General features: G+C 57.9%; 2 protein-coding genes across 2 annotated transcripts; one reads left to right on the top strand and one right to left on the bottom strand.

Moving 5' to 3' along the window:
• The first annotated feature begins 4,704 nt into the window (after positions 1-4,704).
• Mfsd12 (major facilitator superfamily domain containing 12) lies at positions 4,705-11,820 on the top strand. The gene is made up of 10 exons (XM_075975346.1): positions 4,705-5,061; positions 7,766-7,976; positions 8,673-8,811; positions 8,905-9,090; positions 9,555-9,647; positions 9,733-9,825; positions 10,102-10,272; positions 10,352-10,446; positions 10,860-10,990; positions 11,090-11,820. The coding sequence occupies exons 1-10, from the start codon at positions 4,773-4,775 to the stop codon at positions 11,110-11,112; spliced, it is 1,431 nt and encodes a 476-aa protein (XP_075831461.1). The 5' UTR covers positions 4,705-4,772; the 3' UTR covers positions 11,113-11,820.
• Positions 11,433-13,592, bottom strand: Tektip1 (tektin bundle interacting protein 1). Its single transcript, XM_075975348.1, has 4 exons — positions 13,366-13,592; positions 12,195-12,433; positions 12,000-12,125; positions 11,433-11,602 (listed from the first exon to the last, which is right to left on the bottom strand). The coding sequence occupies exons 1-4, from the start codon at positions 13,446-13,448 to the stop codon at positions 11,433-11,435; spliced, it is 618 nt and encodes a 205-aa protein (XP_075831463.1). The 5' UTR covers positions 13,449-13,592.
• Between the last annotated feature and the right edge of the window lie 209 nt (positions 13,593-13,801).

The raw sequence follows: 13,801 nt of genomic DNA, 5'->3' as shown, positions 1-13,801 counted from the left end.
AAGGCTTCTGCTGGTCAGGGGACACCAGGGCCCAGGATCAGCAAGGGAGGAGCTGGCCTGGCCATCGCCCTGCACAGAGCTTTCAGCGTTCAGAGCTGGGAGTGGCAGCTTTCCACCTCAGCACTCTGGAGGCAGAGGCGGGGGATCTGTGAGTTCCAGTCCAATCATACATAGTGAGAACCTCTCAAAAATAACAATTAAAAATAAATAAAAAATAAGGCAGACTCAGGTGTGAGTTATGGTGTTTCTCACCCTGTGAAGCAAGGGGACATCAGCAGTGGGTGTGGGGAGAGCTGTTTGTGAAGGGGGTGTAGTTCCAGACAGAAGTAGTTGCCCAGATGGAGTGCGTGTGTGAGCCTGCTTCCTTGATGCTCAAATAACAGATGTGTCTGCATAGCTCTTCTACATTTTTTGGTTTATTTAACTTTTTATTTTATGTGCATTGGTGTGAAGTGTCAGATCCCCTGCAACTGGGTCTTTAGACAGTTGTGAGCTGCCATGTGGGTGCTGGGAATTTAACCGGGGTCCTCTGGAAGAGCAGTCAGTGCTCTTAACCACTGAGCCATCTCTCTACCCCATTCTACATATTTTTTTAAATTTATTTATTATGTATACAATACAATATTCTGTCTGTGTGTATGTCTGCAGGCCAGAAGAGGGCACCAGATCTCATTACAGATGGTTGTGAGCCACCATGTGGTTGCCGGGAATTGAATTCAGGATCTTTGGAAGAGCAGGCAATACTCTTAACCACTGAGCCATCTCTCCAGCCCCCCCCCCCCCCGCCCATTCTACATTTTTAATTTTCATTTTTGTTAGTGGGAATGGAACCCAGTACTTTGCTGAGACTAGTCAGGCTTTCTACCCTTATGCCACACCCCTAGACCCTCACTGGGGATTCTAGGGTATTTTCTTTGACCCCTGACAACTTTGGTTGTTGTTGCTTTTAACCCTGTTTTAGACAGGGCCTCACTGTGCAGCCCTTGCTCTCCTGGATCTCATCCAGACCCACCTGCCTCTGTGGTGTACCCCACTAGACCCTGCCCCAGGTCTTCTTTTACCATCTTGATTAAGGGTTTCACTAAATCGCTCAGTGTAGTGGGAATCTAGAAGAGTCATTATATCTTTGGTAAACATAAAATGTTACAATTGTTTCTCACCGTCTGAGGTAACAGTTGAATGTATCACTGTTCCTTAAAGACTCCTAGACTTTGAAGAAACCATTGTAGAGAACTATGGCTGTTTCCTATGATCTGTAGAGCTGTTTTTGCTGACGTTTTTCATCTGTCTCTGGACACAAGCCTATCCAGGCACAAGGTTGTGGAGTGGTTGTGATGATATCCTTCAGGGAAACATATAGAATAGATTGGAGGGGCTTGAGTGTGAAGAAGTTGTACCCCAAACACAACCTTTGTGTACAAAAACTTCCGTTCTTCCCGGCTGCCAGAGAACCTAAAATCACATTCTGGAGCAAGCCTTTTTCTTGGACCACCTATGTGACACAGTACACCTGATAGCCCCGTCTGCCATTGAACTCGCAATCCCCCTGCCTCATCCTTCTGGGGACAAAGCTCAGTGGTAGAGCATTAGCCCATTAGCCTTGCGGGCCCCGGGTCCCATCCCTGCCAGGTTATCAAACCAAGCAAAACAATGGCTTCTTAGAACTTGGAACAGTGCCACCAATCCCAGCTCTCAGGAGACAGGGGTAGGCAGATCTCTGAGTTCGTCTCTTCCTTATTGAACAGTGAGGGAAACAGGCCTCCTGGCTTGCCCTGACACCTGACCTTCCCCTTCACCCTCAGATCTCAGAACATTATGGAGACTTGGAAATCCCCCCCCCCCCAGCAGGTCTGGCCCCCACTGCATCAAAGCTGGCCCCGCACCCCGAGGCTGGATTCTGGCCACCAGGATATCCGATGGCCAGAGGATGGACGGATGGGAGCGTGGGCTTGGCGTCCAGGGCTGCCAGACGCTCAAGGGACATCAAAGGCTGTCAGGATCTATTTGGACTCCTAGCCCGCGTGTCCTACCCTGAGGGTCTGGATGATGATTCCTTCCTCTTAACTGGTCTTTTTGACCTTTGCCCAATTCCAAAGCCTCTCCTGGGGCACAAATGCCTTCCCTTCCGGAGTTTAGAAGGATTACCGTGGTCTGTTGGGTTCTTTATCTGCCTTTGTCTCCCCTGGCCAGAGATCCCACATCCTAGGGGGTTCAGCTTTCATCCTGTCTGACCCAGAAGGCATTGCTCTCAAACCTGTCACGGCTCCCCAGTGCCATCACTGACACTCAGTCTTCACCCTGCCCCTGGACTACTTTCCTGGTGACTTCTCCAACCAGGGAGGAAAATCTGAGCTGAATTCAAAAGGGTAAGAAGCCCAGGTCCACCGTGTTGCTGCAGAGTCAGCCAGCAGCCTCTGGGAGCTAAGCACGTTGATCCAGCCCTTTCACACCAATGATGGATGGAAGGTCAGGCGGGGCAGGAGTTTAAGGTTGGCTATGGAGGGAATTACAGGCCAGCCTGAGCTACATGAGACCCTGTCCGTAAAATAAAATAACCCAAGACTGGGGTTGGAGCTCAGTGGGTAGCGTTGTCCCAGCTTGCAGGAAAGCCTTGCGTTCTGTCTCCAGCAACTGGATAAATGAGCTGTGGTGGCTATGAGATGCAGTGGCTAAGGCCCTCGTCACCTTTATCCCAGCACTCGGGGGTCAAGGCAGGAGGACCAGCTAAGGCCTTCGTCACCTTTATCCCAGCACTCGGGGGGGTCGAGGCAAGAGGACCAGCAGTTCCTGGGCTACGGGGTGTGTGGGGGAATTTAAGGCCAGCCTGGGTCACAGAAGACCCAGTCAGCAGCTAGAGGCCTCTGGGGTGGTTGTTGAGAAGGACAGGAACAGAAATAAACCCTAGGCGTGATTAGCCAGCTTTAAAACAGCCACTTGGTATGGTCGATCCCAGGTGTCTCTGCCCAGGTTTGGGAGCCACAGCTGACACACCTGTGTGCTGAGAATTACCAGTCAGCCCCAGGCTGGCTTTCTCTGGGAGAGACCGGCCTGAGCCACCCCTCTGGCTCCTATCTCTCCTATCTTTTAGTCCCCTCCGGCCAAGAGCTTGGAGCTGCCTGTTACCTGCTGCTCAACCCAGGCCAGGTCACCTCCCCAGAGGAGCCTGGGACGTCCCCTGGGTGTCCTGTGACCCGGTACCAGATCCTCCGCCTTCTGGAATGAAGTCTTTGTATATTTATTTATTTGAGACAGGATTTCTCTGTACCTCACTCCTAGGCCAGACTGGCATCAACTCAAGAGATTCTCCTGCCTCTCCCTCCCAAGTGCTGGGATTAAAGATGTGGCCACGACACCTTGATCACTTTAACACCTATTGTTGGGAGCATAGGGGCTCACGGGAGACAGTTCCATTTGGGACTTAGGGATTCACAACCAGGCTGTATGTCTCTGAGTGCCCCAGGAGGAAGGCTCTGTGTGGTAACTGAGACATCCTCACAGTAGCGGGGCTGTGGTTCCAGCCAGCCCTAGCTATGGCGAAGCCCAGGTTCCAGCCTCTGAGCAGCACGAAGCTTGCCGGTCAGGCAGCACTCAGAGGTCAAGGTCAGCCTCAGTACCAAAGTGGGGGCGGGAGGGGGGGGATAAAAAAAGGGGATGAAATGTCATGTGGAGGAGGTGCAAGAACGCTCGTCCCACTACATTCCATGGTCTGGGTCTGGAAGCGTGTGTGCCTCTGACTCACCACAGAGGCCTGGCTTCCCCTTTCTTTGAGAGTGCTTCTCAGAACCACCCAGTAAGTAGGAGTGAAAGCTGGGCATCTGCCACGTGGGGCGCCTGGCACCTGCAGCCTCATTAAAGGCTAGTCGGTGTTATGCTGTTCTACCCAACTATTCTCTGTAATTAATAATTAATTAGCACTAATATGTCTCCCAAGGGCCTCATTGTGTATCTCTGGAAGTTTATGAGATCACCCAGATGTGGTCTCATTCTGGCCTTTTGCAGGGAGCCCCAACCTCCAGCAGCAAGCTGGCTGGGGTCCAAGGCGTGATTGGGTGGCAGGCAATAGAGCTCATGATTCTACTCCCCAAGCCAGGCCTGAAATCCCAGCAGCTCCTGAGGCTGAGGTTGGAGGATTGAGAGTGCGAGGCCAGCCTAGGTTGTTGAGGGACTCCAGGCTAGCTGCCTGGGCGACGAGTGTGGCCCCGTCTCAAAGCAGAAACAATAAAAAGGCCCACTTGTGGGTGCAACCCCCATGACCAGGACGGGAGGCCGGAGGACCAGGAGTTCAGGGCCATCCTCAGCTGCACACTGAGTTTGAGGCTAGACTGAGCTACATGAGACCCTCTCAAAACAGAGTTTTCAGTTTGAAAGGATAAATTTGGTGACTCTGGAGAATGTTCAAAGATGTCTTCTGCTACACAGGGATATCAAGGCCAGGCTGGGCTACAGGAGACCCTGCGTTTAAAAAAAAAAGAAGCAAACAAAAAAGAATTCCTTTAGTCAAATAAATGAAAACACGAAGAAAATAAAAGGGAAACAAACCGCGATGATGAAAGTCTGACGCGTAGCGGGTGGCGTTAAGGACCGCGGGAGTGCACCTCCCCGAGGCAACGCTCCTGCCTGCTGATTGGTCGTCCGGCCGAGGCGCGCGGCTCTGATTGGCGATTGCGGCCGTCGCTCCGAGGCTCCGCCCCGTCGAGGCGGCTCCCGGGAGCGGCCGCCTAGGCGCGCGGCGCGGCAGCCGGGGCCGCTGTGCGGTGGGGCCTGCGGCCGCGATGTCGCCTCCGCCGGGCGACGCGGGCCCCGGGCCGCCGCGGACGCTGTCCCCCGCCGCGCGGCTGAGCTTCGCGGTCGGCCACTTCCTCAACGACCTATGCGCGGGCATGTGGTTCACCTACCTGCTGCTGTTCCTGCACTCCGTGCGCGGCTACAGCTCGCGGGGCGCCGGGCTGCTGCTGCTGCTCGGACAGGCGGCCGACGGGCTCTGCACGCCGCTCGTGGGCTACGAGGCTGACCGCGCCGCCTGCGCGCGCTGCGGACCCCGCAAGGCCTGGCACTTGGCAGGTGAGCCGTCCTCCAACTCCCGGCCCAGACTCCCGCCCAGGTACCGTCCTCCACCTTCTGACTGTCTCCCCGGGCTGTCCCCCACGTCTGACTGCTGTCTCCCCGGGACTGTCCTCCACCCTCTGACTGTCTTCCCGGGCTGTCTCCCCCTCACTGTCTCCATGGGCTGTCCTCCACCTGAGCTGTCACTCGGGCTGTCCCCCATGTCTGACTGTCTCCCCAGGCCGTCCTCCACCCTGTGACTGTCACCCTGGTCGTCCTCCACCCTCTGACTGTCACCCGGGCCGTCCTCCACCCTCTGTCACCCCAGGCTGTCCTCCACCCTCTGACTGTCTCCCCGTCTCCCCAGGCCGTCCTCCATCCTCTGACTGTCACCCTGGTTGTCCTCCACCCTCTGACTGTCTCCCCGTCTCCCCGGGTCGTCCCCTCTCTGACTGTCACCCCAGGTCGTCCTCCACCCTCTGACTGTCACTCGGGACTGTCCCCCAACTCTGTCAGTTTGTGTCCATCCTCCCCACTGACTACCATCCTGTGGCATGGCCCTTCCCCCTCTGACAGTCACCCTGGGACCATCGCCCCCTACCCAACTGTCATCCTCAGTCTGCCCTCCCCCCACACCCTGCCACCCCGTGTCTCGCTGCTCACTTTTCCCCAGTCTGTCATCTTGGGACACGTCCTTCCCTTCCCTGACATCCAGTGGTCTAGCCTCCTCCTCATGTCCCCACCCTACAACTGCCTGCCTCTCATCCCTCACATCCTGTCTGGGGTAGCCCAGCTTGGGGTCCCCCTCTGGTTGTTGTTTGGTATGGATATTGGGGAGTATGGCCTTGGGATTGTAGCTGCTCCTTTTGGAATTCCAGGCAGCTGTTCTGGAAGGGCCTGGCCCTGCCCCTGGGGTGGTAGTTGTGGAACCCAGCCCTGCCCCTTGGTGACATTTTTTTGCGAGACAGAGCAGTGGCCCCAAACTGGATTCTGAGCCTGAGGGCTGGAATTTCTAGTTTCTCGGGATTGTTCTAGGCTTTGGACCTCAGAAGATTCCAGGACAAGCAGAGGAGGGTGGTAGTAGCCGGTGTAGGCCTCTGAAGCAGGGGGGTAGCTACTTAGTGAGACCCGATTTCCAACAAAGAGAAGAAACACACAGAAGGGCTCATATTTGCCTGGAGACACCAGGCCAGCCCAGCCGTGCCAAAGTCCTGAGCCTGGGCTGGTGGCTTGGGTTTGGGGAGGGCAGACTGGGAAGCACCTGAGCAGGTGAGGCGGGTGGGCACCTGAGCAAACTGACAACTTCTCTGTGCCGCCTGGGCCAGGATAGCGGAGGCAGCTCTGACCGGCCTGGAACTCTGTAAGCCAGGATAGTGGAGGCAGCTCTGACCAGCCTGGAACTCTGTAAGCCAGGATAGCGGAGGCAGCTCTGGCTGGCCTGGAACTCTGTAAGCCAGGATAGTGGAGGCAGCTCTGACCGGCCTGGAACTCTGTAAGCCAGGATAGCAGAGGCAGCTCTGGCTGGCCTGGAGCTCAGAGGCCTGGAGCTCTGCCTCTGCCTCCCAAGTGCTGGGATTGAAGGGTGCACCACCATGCCTGGCAGATGTGCTCATTAAACCTGAAACTCCCGCCACTTTGGGTCCCAGAACCAAACAAGAACTCTTAGGTTAACTGAGGCCCACCTGCATTCAACCCGCCCAGCCCTGGCTGCAATGGTTAACCAGGCCCCAGATAGTGCAGGGTGTGTGTGGTCACGGGAGAGAGTCCAGAGGCCACACGGCCCCCTGGGGCAGCCCCTAGGAATCTGCCCTGGTCCCTTCCTGAGGGTTGGTTTCATTTCTCAATCCAAGACACGAGGGGGGGGGTAAGGTCACCTCCGAGCAGAAAGGGGAAGTTGGAAGCCCAGTTTGCCAGACAGAAGAAGGAGGCTCAGGGTTCTTTCTGAGGGATGTGTGTCTCACAGGGCCTCAGATTCAAGTTCATCCACTTAAAAATGTGTGAAGGGAACCAGGGGGTGGTGGTGGCGCATGCCTCTGGGCCCAGCACTCTGGAAGCTGAGGCAGGAGGATCAGGAGTTCAAGGCTAGCTTGGACTGTGGAGTGATAATGTCTCCCTTTGGACTGAAGAGAAACTTTTGTTATGAATGCACCTGGGGCTCAGAGTTTTCAGGCTGACCTGAATGTCTAGGACATAGAAGGGACATGGGGGTACCTGCTCCAGTCCCGGGGGGGGGGCTGTGGTCTGGTTGGAGAGGAGTCCCTGGGTCTGGGTGTGGCAAGGGCAGGGGCTGCAGACAGTGCAGGGTGGGATACATGGGGCAGCCGTGGGAAGGCTTGGGGACAGGACGGACGGATCCTGGGGGCTGGGGCAGGGGTTGGGTGGGGAGGACGTGGTAGGATGAGGAGCATCTTAAACTCATTAGTATCTTTCTGAGTGGATGGAGCAGGGTGGAACACCCAGCATGTCCTGGACAGGGGCAGACTCTGCCCTGTACCCAGGAGCGACCTCCGGACTCCTCCCTGCCCAGCTGGTCCTCAGGGGCAGAACATAGTGCAGGTTGTAGATGTGGGGGGTGACGCTGAGCTCAGCTGGTGAGTGACCCCATTCTTGGCCTTTCTCCCCATCCTTAGCCACAGGCCACTCAAGGAGACTCCTGGCCTGCCATGTTGGCCTGCTCTGTAGCCTCCCCTCACCGCCCCATGTTGCCCCTCTGCCATCACAGGCACCGTCTGCGTCCTGCTGTCCTTCCCGTTCATCTTCAGCCCGTGCCTCGGCTGCGGGGAGGCCACCCCCGAGTGGGCTGCCCTGCTCTATTACGCACCGTTCATCGTCATTTTCCAGTTTGGCTGGGCTGCCACGCAGATTGCCCACCTGAGCCTCATCCCCGAGCTAGTGACCAGTGAGCACGAGAAGGTGGAGCTCACAGCCCTCAGGTACCCGGGGCTGGGGGGCAGTAACCTAGCTAGGTATCCCTGGGGAGTTTTATCTGTCAACCCCAGCTGTGGTGAGCCGCAGAGAGGGACACGGTGCCCTAACTCTTTCTTCTGAGACCAGGCTGGCCGCGAACTCACAGAGATCCACCTGCCTCTGCCCCCTGAGGCATGCCTCACCACTGCCAACCCATTTTTTATAAAGACAAATTTGAGTCAGTTTCTTATTCCATTGCCCTGGCTGACCTTGAATTTTGTGGTCCTCCTGCCTGCTGCAGTTTCCAGAGTAGCCAGCAGGGTGGGTGTGCACTAGCCTGGCTGTGGGATTAGAAGCTTTGGCTGGGTGATTCTCTGATGCTGGCAGAGTGGTCTGTGACCCCAGGTCGTAGCCTAAGGCTGATGTCCTAAGGTCACCTGATTAGACCAGACCCTCTAGGGACACTGCTTCAAAGGAACCACAACTGGCCCAGGGACTAATTGTTTCCACGGGACCCTTTAACCCTTTATTCTGCCGTGGATCTGTGGCCTGTGCCTCAGGGAAGGACACGGGTAGGGCTGGGACTCTGTGGGATCAGGAGCTCTGCCGGCTCGGGAAGTAAGTATTCTGGATTTCTGATAGGCAGCAAGCATTTATTGAGCGCTTGCTGTGTACAGACATGGTTTCTGTGTACTCATGCTGAGCCGGGCGCTCACCCACAGGTATGCCTTCACGGTGGTGGCCAACATCACGGTCTACGGTGCCGCCTGGCTGCTGTTGCACCTGCAGGGCTCTGCCCATGGTGAACAGGACATCAGTGTGGGTGACCAGCTGGGAGTCCAGGATGTGCCGGTGTTTCGGGTAAGTCGGTGTTTCGGGTAAGTCGGGGCTGTGTGGTGGCCTGGGGTCCCCGAGCCTACGGAAGCCATAGCTGAGTCCCGCTGTTCTTTCTAGAACCTGGCCCTGCTGGTGGTGGGCGTGGGAGCCATCTTCTCGCTGCTCTTCCACTTGGGTACCAAGGAGGGGCGCCGGCCCCGGCCTCGGGAGATAGAACCTGATGAACACAGCCCCCTGGTGGCCCCCACGGCCCGGCCACTCCTGCTCTGGAAACACTGGCTTCGGGAGCCAGCTTTCTACCAGGTACACTGTGGGTGCCCAGTCCCATGGCACCACCCAGGATTGACATTACCAGTGGCTCTCACAGTCTGTACCCAGGGCAGGCATTACTAATCAACCTGTCTCATCTAGAGTAGACATTGTGAACCAATCTTCTACAGCCGGGGTGCCCATTCAGCTGCCGTCCTGTGCTCAGGACAGACTAATCACTCCCTCACTGATCTTTTGGGGCCAGCTGAGTTCTTTTTCATACTTGGGGCAGACATCATTCAGTTTTCCATTCCACATACGGGGCATATGTTCCCGATTTCCCGTACCCCACCCAGGGCAGACATTACTAATCACAGATGTCGTTTCTCCTGGCCTGCCTGCTGAGCAGTCAGCTGTAATGAGTCATGCTGTTGGGGAAGCCCTCAGCTTGCTCTCCAAATCCTTGTCTGGGTTTCCCATTGAGCCCTGGGCTTGTCCCCCTGCTCATCTGCCCACAGGTGGGCATGCTGTACATGACCACGAGGCTCATCGTGAACCTGTCCCAGACCTACATCGCTATGTACCTGACCTACTCTCTCAGCCTGCCCAAGGTGAGGCGGGGTCGTGGGGAGGAGATGGGCAGGCCCCTCCCACCCGGGAGACCCCTTTGGACGGGCGCCGCCTTTCCCTCCCCAGAAGTTCATCGCCACCATTCCTCTGGTGATGTACTTGAGTGGCTTCTTCTCCTCCTTCCTCATGAAGCCAGTCAACAGGCGCATAGGGAGGAACGTGAGTGATGACTGGGAAGAGGGGGATTGGAAGGGGGCGGGTGGCAGGGGTTCTCTGACCCTTCCTGGTGGGCTGCGGCCCTTGGACAGCCTACCCTGGATGTAGTGTCTGACTTGGCTGTACAACAGAAGGTTGATTGGTAATAGGTGCCCTGGCGTGGACCAGCAATGCCTGTCGTGGGCCTTTCACTGGGCTGAGGACCCCAGAGGGTGAGTGTCGGGCACAGGATGCCCGGCCATGGGGGCCTGATGCAGGCCCCGCCTCCTTCCTCTCTAGATGACCTACTTCACTGGGCTGCTGGTGATCCTGGCCTTCGCAGCATGGGTGGCCCTGGTAGATAAGCTGGGCGTGGCCGTTTACGGGGCCGCTGTGCTGCTGGGTGCGGGTTGTGCCACCATCCTGGTCACCTCACTGGCCATGACAGCTGACCTCATCGGCCCACACACGGTAGGGCTGGTGGGAGGAACCTCGGGAGGCAGTGGTCTGGATCCTGGGCCTGGGGACTGACAATCTGTGTGTCCCCCAGCACAGTGGAGCCTTCGTGTACGGTGCTATGAGCTTTTCGGATAAGGTAGCCAACGGGCTGGCCGTCATGGCTGTGCAGAGCCTACACCCCTGCCCGTGAGTTCATGTCCTCAGACCCCAGGAGCAGCATCCGTTTCTCTGAGTTTCTTGTGAGCTAAGGGCCAGGCTACAGGGGACACAGAGCCACCCGTCCTGGCCCAGGACAATGCCAGGCGTGTAGGAAACGGGATTGAGCGTGGGGGTGGGAAGATGCCATCTCAGGAGTTGGGGTCAGACAGGAGGCTGGGAGGGTTCCTGAGGACCTTGGTACCATGTCAGGGCCCGCGCAAAGGCTCTGGGGCAGGACCGAGCCTGCGCTGGAGCTGCGGGGCAAGGCAGGGCTGTGGGCTGCAGGGGAACTCTGTGTCTACTGGGGTGTGTGTAGGCCTAGGGTCCTCTGGAACTTGAGATGGGCTCCGTGGAGGGCTGGTGCAGGGGACTCTGCCCTCAGCCCAACGTCTGCCCCCTAGCTCTGAGCTCTGCTGCTGGGCCTGCGTTGGCTTCTACCACTGGGTAATGGTGACTGTGACGGGCGGCGTGGGTGTGGCCGCGGCCCTGGCTCTCTGCAGCCTCCTCATCTGGCCCATCCGCATCCGCACCCGTGAGTCTCCATCGCTGCGGCTTGGGTGGGGTTTCGAGGCTGGGGGAGGTGCGACCTGGGACCCGCCCTCCCCAACACCACCCTGCTCCTCATTTTCAGGGGACCTCGGAGACCGGCCCTGACCTGGCTCTCCAGGGCAACACGACGAAGGACCAGGCAGACACCCTGGCCCCCTGGTCCCCCACCTGCAGGGGGTCAGAGAGCATGGTGTGAGGGTAGGGAAAGGATACCCGGCCATGCTCCTTGAACCCCGGGGACCCATGGGTGTCCCGCCCCAACCGTGGACCAGCGCAGCGACCAGGGACGGGAAGGCCAGGGCCTCCCTCATTCGGCTCGCTGGGACCCGAGGAGAATAAAGCAGGATTGACATCCCGGACTGCATGCGTGGGGATGGTCGCCTGGCCCACGGACGCGCGAGACACTGGTCGGCAGCAGGGCTTTATCAGAGCGCGGGTGTGAAGGCCGGGGGCGGCTGGCCGGTGGCCGGGCAGGGGCGCTCTCTGTCCCGTTGCCTGAAGTCCTGCGAGGTGTAGCGCGGCCGCTGTGGCGGCGACAGGTGGGGCACGTAGTCGGACCGCGAGGGCTCCACCCCGAATTGGTTCCTGTTGACCACTGGGGAGCGGGACTGGGCTCAGAGGCTGGCAGGGGACCCACTGCATGCTGGCCACGCCCTGCCCCCCTCCCACCTGCTGCCCGGGTCTTCGCTGTTTTTTTTTTTTTTTTTTTTTTTTCGAGACAGGGTTTCTTTGGAGCTGTTCTGGGACTAGTTCTTGTAGACCAGGCTGCCCTCGAACTCACAGTGCTGGGATTAAAGGCGTGCACCACCACCACCCGGCCACTGTTTTTTTTCTTTCCCTGTAGTTTTGATGCAGGGTCTCTTAAAGCTTGACACCGTGTAGCCCAGGCTGTCCTCAGAACTCAGAGATCCTCCTGCCTCTGCCGCGGGAGTGCTGGGGTGACCCGCTTGCACCTCCGCCCCACCTCCCTCCTGTCCCCATCCGCCACTCACCAAACTCCTTGCCGCGGATGTGCCTGTCCCTCCACGGCATGCACCCCCAGCGCGTGCCTGGGCTGAGATACTGCGCAGGCAGCACGGGGTCCCAGAAGGCCGTCTCCCGCAGGCGCTGCGTGTAAGCTGCGGGAAGGCGAGGGCGGGGTCAGCGTGGGACCCACGGGCGTGCGCGGCTGGGGGCGCGACACTCACCGGGCGGCAGGCCACGCTGGCGACTCTCAAAGCAGCCGTGCCAGCGCGCATGGGCCTCGCGGTACGGTCTGTCAAGCGCAGCAGGCAGCATGTACCAGGCCTCGCGTGGGTCCGAGTTGGTCAGGCCGGTGAACCACACCTGACCGGCTGCGTCCTGTCCCATGGGCGTGAACTTCCAGCGCATGGCTTGCTTGACAGCCGGTGCCCAACGGGGACCCTCCAGAGACAGGTAGTCATTGCTGAGGGAGGATGGGCACTGAGCGCAGTTGCCTCGCTGCTCCCTGTCACCCCATACCCACCCAGGGTCTCCTCTGTGCGCTTCCCCACCAGCTGTCATTGTCTCATAGCCGAGGATGCCCTGCTTGTGTTTGAGGCACATCTCCCGACCATGCAGCAATCCTCCTGCCGTAGCCTCTCAAGTGCTTGTATGACAGGCACGAGCCTAGTTTCGGGGGGCAGAAGGGGACCAAGCCGGGGTCTGCTTGGCAGGAAATTTCTCAGATGGTACCTGGAGTTGAGTGCTCTGGCAAGCCTCGAGTGGCCTAGAACTTGCAACGGAGAAGAGGGTACACCCTCTATAGTTTCAAAACCAAAACCAGGACTTGGGTGGCTCCATGGTGACCCCCTGGGATTGTACTTAGCCCACAAAAGGTCGATGTGAAACAGGCCTGTGAAATGGGACTTTTGCTGGGTGACACGTCCTGTGCTCAGTATGCTGAGTGAGGTGGGGGATCTTTCTAAGCCTTTGGGTTACACAGAAAGATCCTGGCTCAAACTTTAAGAATGTATAGTGTGGTGGTATATTCCAGCCCTGTGGAGGGCAGCAGGAGGGTCAGAAGTTCAAGGACATCTTCAGCCACATGGTAAAGCTGAGGCCAGCCTGGGTTACAGGAGACGTCATCTCCCCATCACTCACATGCACAGGCCAGGCATACTGCCCCTTAGGGCTGCCACCTCTCACACATACCGTGGCCACTCAGGGGAGGGAGTTCTTGCAAATCCAACAATCTGAAACGGGGGGGGGGGGCTTCCCTTTGGAGTGTGGGTGTGCACATGCCTAACTCCCAATCCCCTGCACACCTGTATCCCAGCCCACTCGACTGCAGGTTACAGGGGAGGGGGGCACAAGCTGGTGCTTGGGTGAAGGGAGGTGCCAAATGCAGGGACCCACCTGTATAAAAGAGCGGGGAAGTTGAGTTCCAGGGTGCCCGAGGGGACAAAGGGCTGGGCAGCCTCCCGCCTCGGGTTTTCCATGTCTGCCCCTGTGTTCCCAGAGGTGCAGACCAATAAGGCCCTAGGGCCATTGTTGACAGGGACAAAGGTGTCCCAGCAACAGGGAAGTGGACAGCCATGGTCCCCATGACCTCAGCCTACTTCCTGAGACTGGAGCCTTCAGGACTGAAGTGAGACTTGTGGCTTTGGGCTCTCACCAGCTCCCTACCTGGGGATACCTGAACATTCCTTAACTTTCTCCCTGCCCCACAATAGCAAGCCATGTCCTCCCTGCCAGGGTCTTGGCAGTCTGCCCTTGCCCACCTTACCTGTCTCTGTCCTGGACCCCACAGGGAAGACACTGCTCAGGGCTATCTGCTGGGTGGTGGGGACAC

Source organism: Microtus pennsylvanicus, chromosome 6 (assembly GCF_037038515.1).
Source record: "Microtus pennsylvanicus isolate mMicPen1 chromosome 6, mMicPen1.hap1, whole genome shotgun sequence".
Lineage (NCBI taxonomy): Eukaryota > Metazoa > Chordata > Mammalia > Rodentia > Cricetidae > Microtus > Microtus pennsylvanicus.
Note: the sequence above shows the minus strand (reverse complement) of the source record. Positions and strands in the feature narration are given on the sequence as shown.